Source organism: Labeo rohita, unplaced genomic scaffold, assembly GCF_022985175.1.
Source record: "Labeo rohita strain BAU-BD-2019 unplaced genomic scaffold, IGBB_LRoh.1.0 scaffold_328, whole genome shotgun sequence".
Classification (NCBI taxonomy): Eukaryota; Metazoa; Chordata; class Actinopteri; order Cypriniformes; family Cyprinidae; genus Labeo; species Labeo rohita.
In genome coordinates, this window is record NW_026129246.1 from 67,869 (window position 1) to 80,536 (window position 12,668).

The 12,668-nt window shown below is 38.3% G+C and overlaps 1 protein-coding gene across 3 annotated transcripts; it reads right to left on the reverse strand.

Moving 5' to 3' along the window:
- Positions 1–1,514: 1,514 nt before the first annotated feature.
- On the reverse strand, positions 1,515–12,613 carry LOC127160338 (B-cell receptor CD22-like). Of its 3 annotated transcripts, none has more exons than XM_051102985.1 (10): positions 12,479–12,613; positions 10,654–10,729; positions 9,947–10,497; positions 8,747–9,064; positions 8,167–8,427; positions 3,149–3,466; positions 2,793–3,053; positions 2,549–2,642; positions 2,301–2,352; positions 1,515–2,156 (listed from the first exon to the last, which is right to left on the reverse strand). In XM_051102985.1, the coding sequence occupies exons 3-10, from the start codon at positions 10,047–10,049 to the stop codon at positions 1,956–1,958; spliced, it is 1,608 nt and encodes a 535-aa protein (XP_050958942.1). In that variant the 5' UTR covers positions 10,050–10,497; positions 10,654–10,729; positions 12,479–12,613; the 3' UTR covers positions 1,515–1,955. The 3 variants fall into 3 exon arrangements, with proteins under 3 accessions (XP_050958942.1, XP_050958940.1, XP_050958941.1); XM_051102983.1 differs by having other exon boundaries at positions 10,654–10,744; XM_051102984.1 differs by lacking the exon at positions 12,479–12,613 and having other exon boundaries at positions 10,654–10,761.
- Positions 12,614–12,668: the final 55 nt, after the last annotated feature.

Genomic DNA, 12,668 nt, shown 5'->3' on the forward strand with positions numbered 1-12,668 from the left:
CGTCCTCCCCTGGATATGTCAACTTTTGTCTTAAGTATCTGGCACAGAAACACAAGGTAGACCACTCTACAGCTTCAGTATTTGTGGAAAAAAACTTCTACGTGGACGATGGGTTAACTAGCATTCCAACAGTCGAAGAAGCTAAGGAATTAATTGTTGAAGCACAGGAACTATGCAAAAGTGCAGGTCTACGTCTGCACAAGTTCAACTCAAACCAAATGGAGGTCCTCTCCTGTGTAGCCTCCTCAGAAAGAGCAGTAACCACTGATCCTCTCAACCTTAACCCTGATGCAGCCTCAGAAGGACACATACTTGACATTCAGTGGTCATCAGAAAACGACACCTTCAGCTTCAACGTTGACGCAAAAGACCACCCCCCCAACACGCCGTGGCCTTTTGTCAGTCGTTGCGTCTCTGTATGACCCACTTGGGTTCGTAGCTCCCTTCTCCCTGAGTGGAAAACGCATCCTACAGGAGCTGTGTCGCAGAGGTATGGGATAGGATGATCCTATTCCTGAGACACTGCATTCGTAGTGGGAGGAGTGGAAGAATGGTTTACAGAGGTTAAAGGAAGTTGCCATACCCCGATGTTACCATGCCCAAGAAATGGAAAATCTTTAATGATGTAATATTGCTACATTGACTGTTTCTGGAATTTTGTTTTGTTGTGTATCTTTTACCAGAAAAGTTTAATGTGTTTACAGATCAAATTATTGTTTATGTGTTGTTAGTTTTAAATAGCTTTAAGGGTCATTTAATGTGCATGGCATATGTACAAATGCATGATGATGCACTGTAAAAGATGTGAGGATTTATTTGTAAATTTGCGTTATGCCAAAGGCTTATTTAACCAGCTATTTGGGTGTTTACTTTTAGTTTTCATGGTGTTTATGCTGGTTGCAGGATAATAAACCCAATTGCACCCGTTAGAGACTCTCTGCCTCATATTCACAAAGCCAAGGGCTGCGACATTTGGTACTAGAACTTATTCATTAGATACCTGTATTCATTCAATAAATACTATTACCTACTGAACAGATACTAGAACTTATTCATTAGATACTTATTCATTCACTAAATACTAGTACCTACTGCTTGTAGGTACTGTTTGAGGCACAATTCCGGTCAAAAATATAGGGCATAATAACACGTATAAGCCTCTGGATCAGTGCATATATTAGGAATTTGTGAGTGGACAACGTAAACAAAAACAGTGCATGTACTTTAAATGCTTTTACAATCAAAACTAGTAAGTCTGATTCATATGAAATATTGTTTGTGTGACCAAGTGTTTTAACTAACAAATATCTCTGGTCTTACATTTATATGCATCATTGGAATTCAACACACCTGCAACACAGAAAAATCTCTCCAAACAATGGCAATAATTTTGTTATACTTTTAATCTATCCAGCATTAACATATAACATTGCTAATCAACACTGGTAAAACATAATAATAATAATAATAATAATAATAAATATATATATATTTTTTTTTAATTTACTGTGTGTCAGAATTAAAATACATTTGTTGTCACCCCTTTACAAAATGTCTACAAAATGTCTAGATATTTATTTATGTATTTTTTTAACTACATCACACAAGAAGGTACTAGTTACTAGAAAATATAGGTTTAGGATCATAATCATATGGTTGAATTCACTAGGACAAAGATGTAACAGTTTACAGAATAAGACAATTACAGAATACTTCAGATATGGCAATTAAACACCCAACTGGCAGACTCTGGAATCACTCTGCAGAAAAAAATGCCCTCAAAAAGATGGGTAAAAAATGTACCTAATAAATCAGTTCTATGACATCTACCATAACATATTTTTTTTTAATTCGTTAATTTTTTTTTTTCATATTGGATGACAATTCACATATGACAAAAGCTGAATCATACTACATTTATACATTTCCTCATAATCTGTTTATTCTGATGTAAACTAATCCTTCCCTGAAGCACAGACCTCGGCATATATCGTCTCTTGCCCTGAGATCTTCTCTGTGGTGTTTTTGATTTGGGCAGTGGAGAAGTCAATCTGCCCATAGTGGATAATATCATTGTCATCCTTTGGCATCTCCAGCTCTTCATCCATCAGAAAAGCACTATTAACGTAAATGGAGTTGACCTGTTTTTCCTGACCCTGAAAGAAAATAATACATGACCGTTTCTGTGGATCTGTTGTCTTTGGTTTTTTTTTTTGGTTTCTGTACATAAACAATTCCAGTGATATGCATGAGAGAGTATTGATATCTGATTATTATGGCACTTCCTATTAGAAACATACCTGATCTGAAATGTCAGTTTCGCTAATAATGGATGCCTTTATTTTTTGCAGTCTGTATTAATAAAAAATGCAGAAAACCATATAATACAAACCGGACCACCATATTGTGAACACCAGATTTGACATATGTTAAGTTAAATTATATTTAAATTATTAATAAATTATAGTTAAATTATAGCCTCCTCGCTCCATGCATTTACAATGATTAGAATAATGGAGCTTCAAAAATACTATTTAACTATACTTACCTTAGAAAACGTATTACCAGAAGAATGATCAACAGAAATGCTGAAATTCCTATTACAAAACCAATGATCAATGGCTCTCTGATGATCAGTGATTCTAGATTGAAAACATTAAGCAAAATTAGTTGGTTCATTAGGCTGTACTGTGTAAAAAAGCTCAGTCATAAAACTGGACCATGATGATCAGTAGATAATTTTTAGTATCTGTAGGCTACATACTAATAGCATATGTCTGTATTAAACTCACCTGCCACAATCAGATGGATCTCTTCTGATGTCTGATTACCATGTATGTTAGTTGCTGTGCAACAGTACCAGCCTCCACTTCCACTATTTACATTGAAGGTCAGTTGTTTTCCGAAATCCATCATTTTCTCCTGTCCACGTTTGTACCAAATGTAGTTCATTTCATTTGGACTGGCTTTGCTTTTGCAGGTCAAAGTCACATTAGTGCCAACAGAGACTGAATTGGATGGATCAATGGTGATATGAGTGTCTTTTGGAGAAACTTTAAAGCAAAATAGAAACATCTGTAAGTAAACTAGACATTATAATATTGCACATCTGCATACAATGCTTATGAAAGAGCAAAAAGACTCTTACACAGGACTCGTAGCGTCATGGTGGTCTCCACAGATGAGTCATTAGATATATTTCTTGGATATGTAGCAGTGCAGGAGATGTTCTTTCTGTGATCCATGTATGAAGCTTTAAAGATCACATGGGAAAACACTGACTGGGTTTTATCAGGTTTTTCCTGTAACTGTGTTGTAATGTTTGCAGATTCAGGGATGTTAGACCAGGATATTGTAGGAGGTTGTTCGGAGCAGGGAGCTTCAGCAGAGCAGCTCAGGTTGACTGTACTTTCCTCCATCACTTCTTGCAGATCAGTTGGTGTAAGAATGGGAGGCTCTGGTACATCTATAGTGCAAAGAGTAGGACTACACTGCATATAATACTACTAAATTAAATTTCTGCATAAAAGTTCTGCAGGGATAGGCAACATTGGTCCTGGAGTGTCGATGTCCGGCAGAGTTTAGCTCCAACCCTAATCAAACACACCTAGACAAGCTATTTAAAGGATATTTAAAGGAAAAATGTACAAATAATTTACTCACCTCCTTGTCATCCAAGATGTTCATGTCTTTCTTTCTTCAGTCGTAAAGAAATTATGTTTTTTGAGGAAAACATTTCAGCATTTTTCTCCATATAATGGACTGATGTGGTGCCCCGATTTTGAACTTCCAAAATACAGTTTAAACGATCCCAAATGCGGTTGTAAACGATCTGAGCCGAGAAAGAAGGGTCTTATCTAGCGTAACAATCGGATATTTAAAAAAAAATAATACAATTTATATACTTTTTAATGCCAAAGGCTCGTCTTGTCTTACTCTGCCTGGACTGTTTTTTTTTCCGGTTCATGACAGTTAGGGTATGTCGAAAAACTCCCATCTCATGTTCTCACTTAACTTCGAAATCGTCCTATATCGCTGTTTTACCTTTTTTGTTAAGGGTGTTTGATCTTCTTTGCATGTTCACTTTGCAAAGACTGGGTCGGTACTTCTGCAGCGATGTAGGATGATTTTGAAATGACCGGAAAAAATACGGTCTGAGTTTTGACATACCCTAACTGTCTTGAGTCAGAATACACAGAGTTCAAGGAGAGAAAGGAAGACGAGCGTTTGAGATTAAAAAGTATTTAAATTGTATTTTTTTAATGAAAATAACCGATCGTTTTGCTAGATAATTTTGCCCTTCTTCCTCGGCTGGGATCATTTACAACCACATTTGGGATTGTTTGAAGCCGCATTTAAACGGCCTTTTGGAAGTTCAAAATCGGGGCATCATAGCAGTCCATTATATGGAGAAAAATGCAGAAATGTTTTCCTCGAAAAACATAATTTCTTCCCGACTGATGAAAGAAAGACATGAACATCTTGGCTGACAAGGGGGTAAGTACATTATATGTGAATCTTTGTTTTGGAAGTGGACTTCTTCTTTAAGTACTTCAGAAATATTTGGGCTACAGGCAACAATCCACTGGTGGGCTCCTCTCAAAACTGTCCTTTTTGCAGAGGAATCCTAGGGATCCTCCCATCAGGGAGCTCAACCTCAACAAAGAAGGCATGCTACAGAGGAAACTTCCACCTGTCTGCATCAAGGAGGAGGCCCTTATGACCATGAGCAGGTGGTAAACTCATGGTTTTGCACCCCAGTCGGCGTGCATGCTCTCTTCCTCCCAGGGCCATACTTTCCCACGTGGTCGGGGCAGAGGCCCACGGTTACGTGCAAAAATCCCACGTAGGCCATGTTTGGCGCAGACCTCAGCAAAGATTTATTCTGAGCCGCCCACCTTGCTGACAAGGTTTACCACCTCCTCACTTGGCTGCTGTGTCAGTCCTAGACCAGTGGACATGATAAAGTACAGGTATTCTCCCCAGTTCAGACACGGACTTCCCCATTTCAGCAGTGTAGTTCCGTCACTGACATTGCCTTAAAATGCCCATGTTTTGAGAGGATCAGTCTGCTCACAAAAGAAACAATAGATCGAGTCTCTCTGAGCGAGCTGGAGATCAGGGTTTACAGCCATTATTTTGTGGTGCTCAAGAGAGATGGAGGACTGAGGTCTGATACTGAAGCTGAGGTCCATCAACTGAGCACTTTACAAGCATCCATTCAGGATGACGACTCTGAAGCAGATCCTGCCACAAATCTGTCTGAGAGACTGGTTTGAATCCGTAGATCTAAAGGATGTATATTTCCATATTCAGATTGTTTTGCGCCATAGGTGCTGCCTAAGATTCTGAAATCCAGGACTTGAGACCCATTAACAGAGCTGTTTCCTCGTCATACTATAGATACTGTGTGGCATGCCCTGCCTCAGAGCAGCGCAGAGCTGCGGTCTGTGCCTGTTATGGCCTCAGAGAGTCACCAGGATGCTGGCAGCCCTCCACCACCCATGGCGGCATCTGCAGGCAAGCGATAGGCAACTTTTCCTTCATGAGCTGTTTCCCCACCAGTGTGTTTAGCCTCGCTGGGGCATGGTGCTAATCTATAAGTATAACATAAGAGTTTTGACTGCTGTGTCAGTTTCTAGACACATGGATGGCCATTCCAGGGATTTCACATTGACTGCTACACAAAATGCATTACAGGTATTCTCTCTACTTCAGACGCAGACCACCCCGCTTCACTGCGTGGTTCTGTCACTAAAGTTACCTCAAAATGTCCGTTCTGAGGGTTCTTAGTCTGCTTGCAAAAGGTGCAATAGGGCGTGTCCCTCCAAGCGAGCTGCAGAGCAGGTTTTACAGGTACTATTTTTGTGGTGCCCAAGAAAGATGGGGGACTCTGTCCAATACTGGACCTGAGCCCTATCAACCAAGTGCTTCACAAGTGTGCATTCAAGATGACGATTCTGAAGCAGATCCTGGCACAGATTCGTCCCAGGGACTGGTTTGCATCCATAGATCTTAAGGATGCACACTTCCATATTCAGACTGCAAATTCAGTATACCTGAGCAAAAGATGCATACTGGTCTAGCCGTGTCTATCCGCCATGGGCTTTCCTAGGGGCCCTCACCATTGGTTGGGAATATCTGATATTTTACCCCATGTGGTCTTTGCCTTGATTTGGGCTGATCTTCGCCGCTCTCATGGCAGGATTGTACACCGCTCCCACTGCGATCTTTCGCAATGTAGAGTGAACACTTGAAAAGGAATGTCTTCAGTTACTATTGTAACCTTGGTTCCCTGAGAGCGGGAATAAGACATTGCGAAGACCACAGTTCTTGCTGCTTAAAGCGGTCATCGGATGCAAAGTTCACTTTTATATGTTGTGTGAATATAAATGTGTGTTGGCAGAGTGTGTACAGATCTACCCTATAATGACAAAAATCCACCCAGTGGTTTTTAATTAATCTGTAAAAAAAATTACCCTTTTTCAAATCAAGCCATTCTCAGCTTCTTGTCTGTGTGACATCACATCAGCAGAGGCTGCTCCCACGATAGTTTGATTGACACTGCCGTCTTACCTTAGACCCACCCTGAATGAGCTGTGACAGTCCGATCACCATTGTTTCAATGCCGAAGCAGGGACGTAGACAAGAATGGCTCCTAAGCGATTAAGGTGTTCAGTTGTTGGATGTAATAATGAATGGATTACGTTTGTTTGTGAAGGGAATGCACCTCCCGATCTACATATATCCGTCTATGTTCATGCAAATCATTCCTGATCCAGCTTCACTTACAGGAGAAGTGAGTATAAGGGTTTTTTTATGAATCTTTGCAACTGCCTTTCCTAATAACTTGTTTGCTAGTTTGCAAGTTTAGCGGCTAAACACAGCTAAATGCAGCTAAAGTAAACAGAGCATGGCTCGTCATTCCACAAAAGTGAGGGGCGGGGTGAGCAGAGCTCATTAGCATTTAAAGGAACATGCAACAGAATTGGCTGATTTCTGCAGAGCTGATTTTGACAAGGTAAAAAGGGCATTTTTTACATTACCATTAAGAAATTTTACCCAAAGTATGTTATAGACTTTTCATTAAGACCCTAAAGAATCAAATCAACTTGTGGAAAATGGGCATACTATGACCCGTTTAATCATTACTGCAGCATTCAGTCTTGATTCTGACAGGCTTGTCAGTATTTGCATGTGATTTGCATAGATGAGTATCAGTTTTCCAGTTTGCTGAACTGGTGTTATCCTACCAGAACCAAGGTTAGGAAAATAACTGGCAACGATTTCTAGCATATTTTCTAGGGCTGCCCTCAACTAACATAGACTAATAAGTGCTCAAGTGCACGCATTAAGCATAAAGCATAAAGTAATGATTATTAATGTGTCAGGGACAAACAGTAAGGAGGGTGCATTACGGACTAGAAAAATGTATTACTCCTATCTGTATGAGCAAAAATTAAATTAAAAATAAAAAAATTAAGGAGTATTTTAAAAGCAAGTGACCGCACCGGCACATTCATCTGTCATGCAGGAAACGCGCTACATGCTTCCACACTCTGCACTGACACATGAATAGCGCAAATTTTTCGGTTAACATTAGATTGACCGGCCACGTAAAGTTGCTACAACATACATACTTCAGATTAAATACATTTAATACATTTAAACATTTAACTAATGAAATATATAATTTTTAAAAAAGCTTGTAACTAAATCTAACTCAAACATGAATGAAGGGCCGCACACATTTTTGACTGTCTCTGTTGTTTGCATTGTAAGGGTAAATTAAGAAATGGTTGTTTGAATATTACAGCATTTTCTTTACTCATTATACACTATATATACTAAACACTATGTAAAGTTCCATAAATTTGCTGAGTAGAATGTCTTAATTTAAAACTATTGGCTTACATCAAGTCAGCAGTCACTTTATTTAGCTGCGAGGCCCTGTGCCGTCACACACTTGTCACAGTCCTTGCGATGGCTCTGCATGCTTTCGAATCACCCTTGCGGTACTTTAATGTCATACACACTGGTCTGCGCAGCCAAGTCAAGTTTAAGAACACACCTCTTATGAAATAAGATGACAAGCGTAGGTCCTAGGGTTGGGGGCGCCATTCAGTATCTGTACATAGTATTATTCAGTAAATGTATTAAACTCACCTGCCACAATCAGCTGGATCTCTTCAGATGTTTGATTACCATGTATGTTCTTTGCTGTGCAGAAGTAACAGCCTCCACTTCTCCTACTTACATTAAAGGTCAGTTTTTCTCCAAAAAACAGCTCTTTCTCCTGCCCACGTTTGTACCAGGTGTAGTTCATTTGATTTGGACTGGCTTTGCTTTTGCAGGTCAAAGTCACATTAGTTCCAACAGAGACCAAATCAGACGGATCGATGGTGATGTGAGTTTCTTTTGGAGAAACTTTAAAGCAAAATAGAAACATCTGTAGGTAAACTAGACGCTATATGTCTGTTAAAGATTGTTTTATCTAGAAAGAATCTGCTGTGCATCTGATAGACATCTTTAAGCTGTCAGTTTTACATACTTTCCAAATCATGACATCTTCTAAACGTCTATTTGACATCTGATAGAAAAAGGTCTTAGAGACCCATTGCAGATGAACAAACATTCAAAAAAATATGTCTTGCAGATATAAATGCAGATGTCATATAGACGTCTCTGTGATGTATGTCCTAGACATCTGAACATAATGTTTATGCAAAAGCAAAAAGACTCTTACACAGGACTTGTAGCATCACAGTGGTCTCCACAGTTGAGTCATTAGATGTATTTCTTGGATATGTAGCAGTGCAGGAGATGTTCTTCCTGTGATCAATGTGTGAAGCTTTAAAGGTCACATGTGAAAACACTGACTGGGTGATATTAGGTTTCTCCTGTAACCATGTTGTAATGTTTGCAGATTCTGGGATGTTAGACCAGGATATTGCAGGAGGTTGTTTGGGACAGGGGGCTTCAGCAGAGCAGCTCAGACTAACTGTAGTTTTCTCCATCACTGGTTGCAAATGAGAAGGTGTAAGGATGGGAATCTCTGGTACATCTACAGGGCAAAGAGTACACTGTATAAAACACTGCAAAATTAAATGTTATTGTTCTGCATGTTACATAATTACACCAGATGGCTAAAAGTGATTTACTTTTTAAGTGAGTAATTAAATAATTTACTCAACTGATTTATTCATAAATGAAACTAGTTTATTTTTTTTATTTTTTTTGAGTCATTAAATTGTTCACTCACACGTTTCATTCATACGGTGATTCAGTCAGGGGAAAAAAAAACAGTTCCTTGGAAATACGCAATGGTTCTTAAGTGGTTCCATTTGAAAAATAGACAAAATAAATAGTAAACACTGTCTTTTATAGGCAAGTTAATATTAACTTGTACTTTATTGAACTTTTGTATAATAGCATTTTAAAACAATAACTTAATTGTATAATTTTAATTTGCATTATCTTAGAGCTATACATTTCACATACTAATATTCATTGTAATTCCAGCAGTCTGTGCCCACTTTGCACATCTTTTAGAACAAATATAATATCAGTTATTGAAAACATTACATTTCACTGCAGACATTATTGTAAGTTCCTCTTTTGCTAATTTAACACTGTTTTTTCTATTCTTTTTTGCTACAGTAGGTATTTTGGCATGAGGCATTTTAATCACTCTAACAAGGGGAAAATCACAAATTCACAATCCTTTTACCAATTAAGTTACTATAAAAGACTAGTGATTGAATCATCTTAAAACCTAAGGCATTTTACCAATTAGAGGTATGAAAATGTATTTCGTTGGGAGATGCAACAAAGATTACACGTTGTTGAAGAACCCATAAAATAGTCAATGACTATCATAAGTCATAATTATAGTAATTTCATAGCATAAAAGAACAATATATTTCACAGTGAAGACCTCACTTACTGGAGACAGAAATGTTGATGGGGCTGCATAGATATGTCCATTTCCATTCTTTTGGATTCTTCATTTCCACCCTAATGTAGTAATTGTCTGTTTGATTGTACATGACATCATAGAAAACAGTGGTACATTCACGCTGACTAAGATTTCCAAGTATTTCTATATGACTGAATCCTGTGATGATGTTTGTACTTCCATTAAAAACCACCAAACTCTTTGGATTGTTAAAATCATGGTAGTTCTTTATCCAGAAGCCAAAAATATTTGTTGTGTTTTTCAGTTTGTCCTCTGGTGCATCAAATGTACAAGGTATCTGCACACAAGAGCCGCTCAGTGCTGTTATTTGTGTAGGCAAATGTACACAAAACTGATCAGCTGAAAACAGAAAAGTAGTATAAACATACAGTCACACTAAAATCATTTGTTTACATAATTATTGTAATACTTGTTTCCTTATCTCATCTTTTTTAATTAGATAACACTGACTGATTCCATATGAACTCGTACTGGTAAGAACAGGAAAACCATTAAAGAAAAGACAAACATCCCAGGTGCTGTAGGTACAAACATAAACATGAATACATTAGTTTTTCAATCTACAAAGGTCCCTCCCTGCCCACCCCCCCAAGACAGACAAGTTACATTATCTGAATTATATTTTATGGAATATTTATTTAGACAATATTGATAGAATGACAGAAAAACCTCACCTACAGCAGGACAGTCCATCATTCATTCAGTCTTAAACGAAGTCCAGCACAGTTTCCTGTGCTTTCCTGTGTATTCCTGTGAACGTGACTGCTGTGTGATGATGCAGAGCAGTGTTGGGGCTAGTTACTCAAAAAAGTAATATATTACATATTACATATTACTCTCAAAAATAGTAATGCCTTACTTTACTTTATTACTCCCTGGAGAAAGTAACTAGTTATATTACTAGTTATATTACTAGTTACATTTTTTTTCTTAATTACTCTATAATTGCCTGAGATGCATCAGATGGAGGGAGAAGATACAAAGGAGGAGTGTTCTTTAGGGTCTTTATTACGCCAACAACTGGATATGTTTTTGGTCGATCGGATCACAAGTGGACAATGGAGACACAGTCGTTTACATCTGGCGTTTTAATCCATCTCTTCTGTCCACTTTCGACCACTTCTGACCACATTCCTGCATTTACATACATTACAAACTCAACTGACAGGCGTCTCTCCTGTATGACTTCATGTGTGATTCTCTTCAGACATTAGAACTGTACATGAATTATGAGCTTCTAGAACGTTTGACCTCCTAACTGAAGATCTTTTTTACAAATATAAACAAAAACAGTATAAATAAAAATAGTCTAAACAAAAGAATAGCTGTATTAAGTGCAAACAATAGTGCAGCCATAATCAAAGTAGGCTAGGCTACTCTCTCAATGTTCAAAGTGCAAATAGAGACCAATTTTTTAAGCCTGATACAGAGCTATAGACAACTACACAACCTATTATAGGATACATACAAATAACAACATATATATGTTATGTAGCCTAATTTGCGCGCACTGTGGAACCGCTCTCTAAAAGCGCGTATTAAAATTGCTTTTGAAGGCGTGTGCGCGTTTTACTTTCGGTTTCGTTTTAAGGATCGTGCGAATTCTCAGCGGCGCTGCGCGTGCTTTCTACAATACGAGACATTAATTTAACAAACGAATTTGAAAGTGAGGGGGACACAAACGGGATTTTGAAAAGTGGATGTGGTCAAAAGTGGACAAGCTGAAAACGTTTTACACCCCTATTTACACCTGTACTTAGCATTGTCCACTTGTGATCAGATCGACGCATCAGAAAACGCATGTTAATACCAGGTGAAACAGGGCCTCTAATTCTTGCACAGTACCTCTCTCTGGTCAGTGTCAGTAATCTCAAATCCAAATCCAAAAAAAAAAAAAAAAGGTGTTCTCAAGTCCAAACTTATTTAATATAATCGCAACATTTTGCCGTCATATAATCGCACAGGCTGACATTGCCATTGCGATACGATTAATTGTGCAGCGCTACTGGGAACCTTCCTCTGAAAAAGAGCTTGCCGTTGTTGACGCTTCCATTTTTCCCCATCTGTCTTTGCGGGTGCCGCTCTGCTGCCGGCTGCCGGGTGTCGACCATTCGGTGATGGTAAATGATACCTCGTGCCAAACCCAGACCAATCACTGTTCCATTCACGCCCCCACCCCTTCCCTTCTGTTCTCTGTGTTGTGTGCCTTGTGTGTGATGAAGGTGCTACTGGCAAATGTAACGCAAGTAACTAGCTCGGGAAAACTGTAATAATATTACCATTTTCAGACGAGTAATGCCTTACACTACTAGTTACTGAAAAAAGTAATATTATTACAGTAACGCGTTACTTTGTAACGCGTTACACCCAACACTGATGCAGAGGTAAAACTCTTTCTAGGACTTTAAATGTGTGTTTTCAACAGGTGAAACAATCACCTTTGAAAATCTATGTAAATCATTCAGCACTAGAATATCATGTAAAAGTTTTTTTTCCTACCTTAAACACAGTAGTCTGTTGTATTTCCTCATGCAAACATGTTTATCAACCCAACAGTAGGGAACAAAAGCTTTAGTATAAACTTAATGATTGTTGTTCTGAAATAACTGAAAGATGTAGCATCATGGTTAGAGATCTGGGTAGGCAAAAAAAAAGAAAAAAAGAAAAAAAAAAGATATATATTACAAAT

What these genes read in the sequence shown, in the direction of transcription:
- LOC127160338 (XM_051102985.1), bottom strand. Translation starts at nt 10,049, where the DNA reads ATGTACAATCAAACAGACAATTACTACATTAGGGTGGAAATGAAGAAT. An exon ending in TGTGATGCTACAAGTCCTGT is followed by an intron (nt 8,428 to 8,746) that starts GTAAGAGTCTTT and finishes TTTGCTTTAAAG; the next exon opens with TTTCTCCAAAAGAAACTCAC. An exon ending in GATCCAGCTGATTGTGGCAG is followed by an intron (nt 3,467 to 8,166) that starts GTGAGTTTAATA and finishes TTTGCACTATAG; the next exon opens with ATGTACCAGAGCCTCCCATT.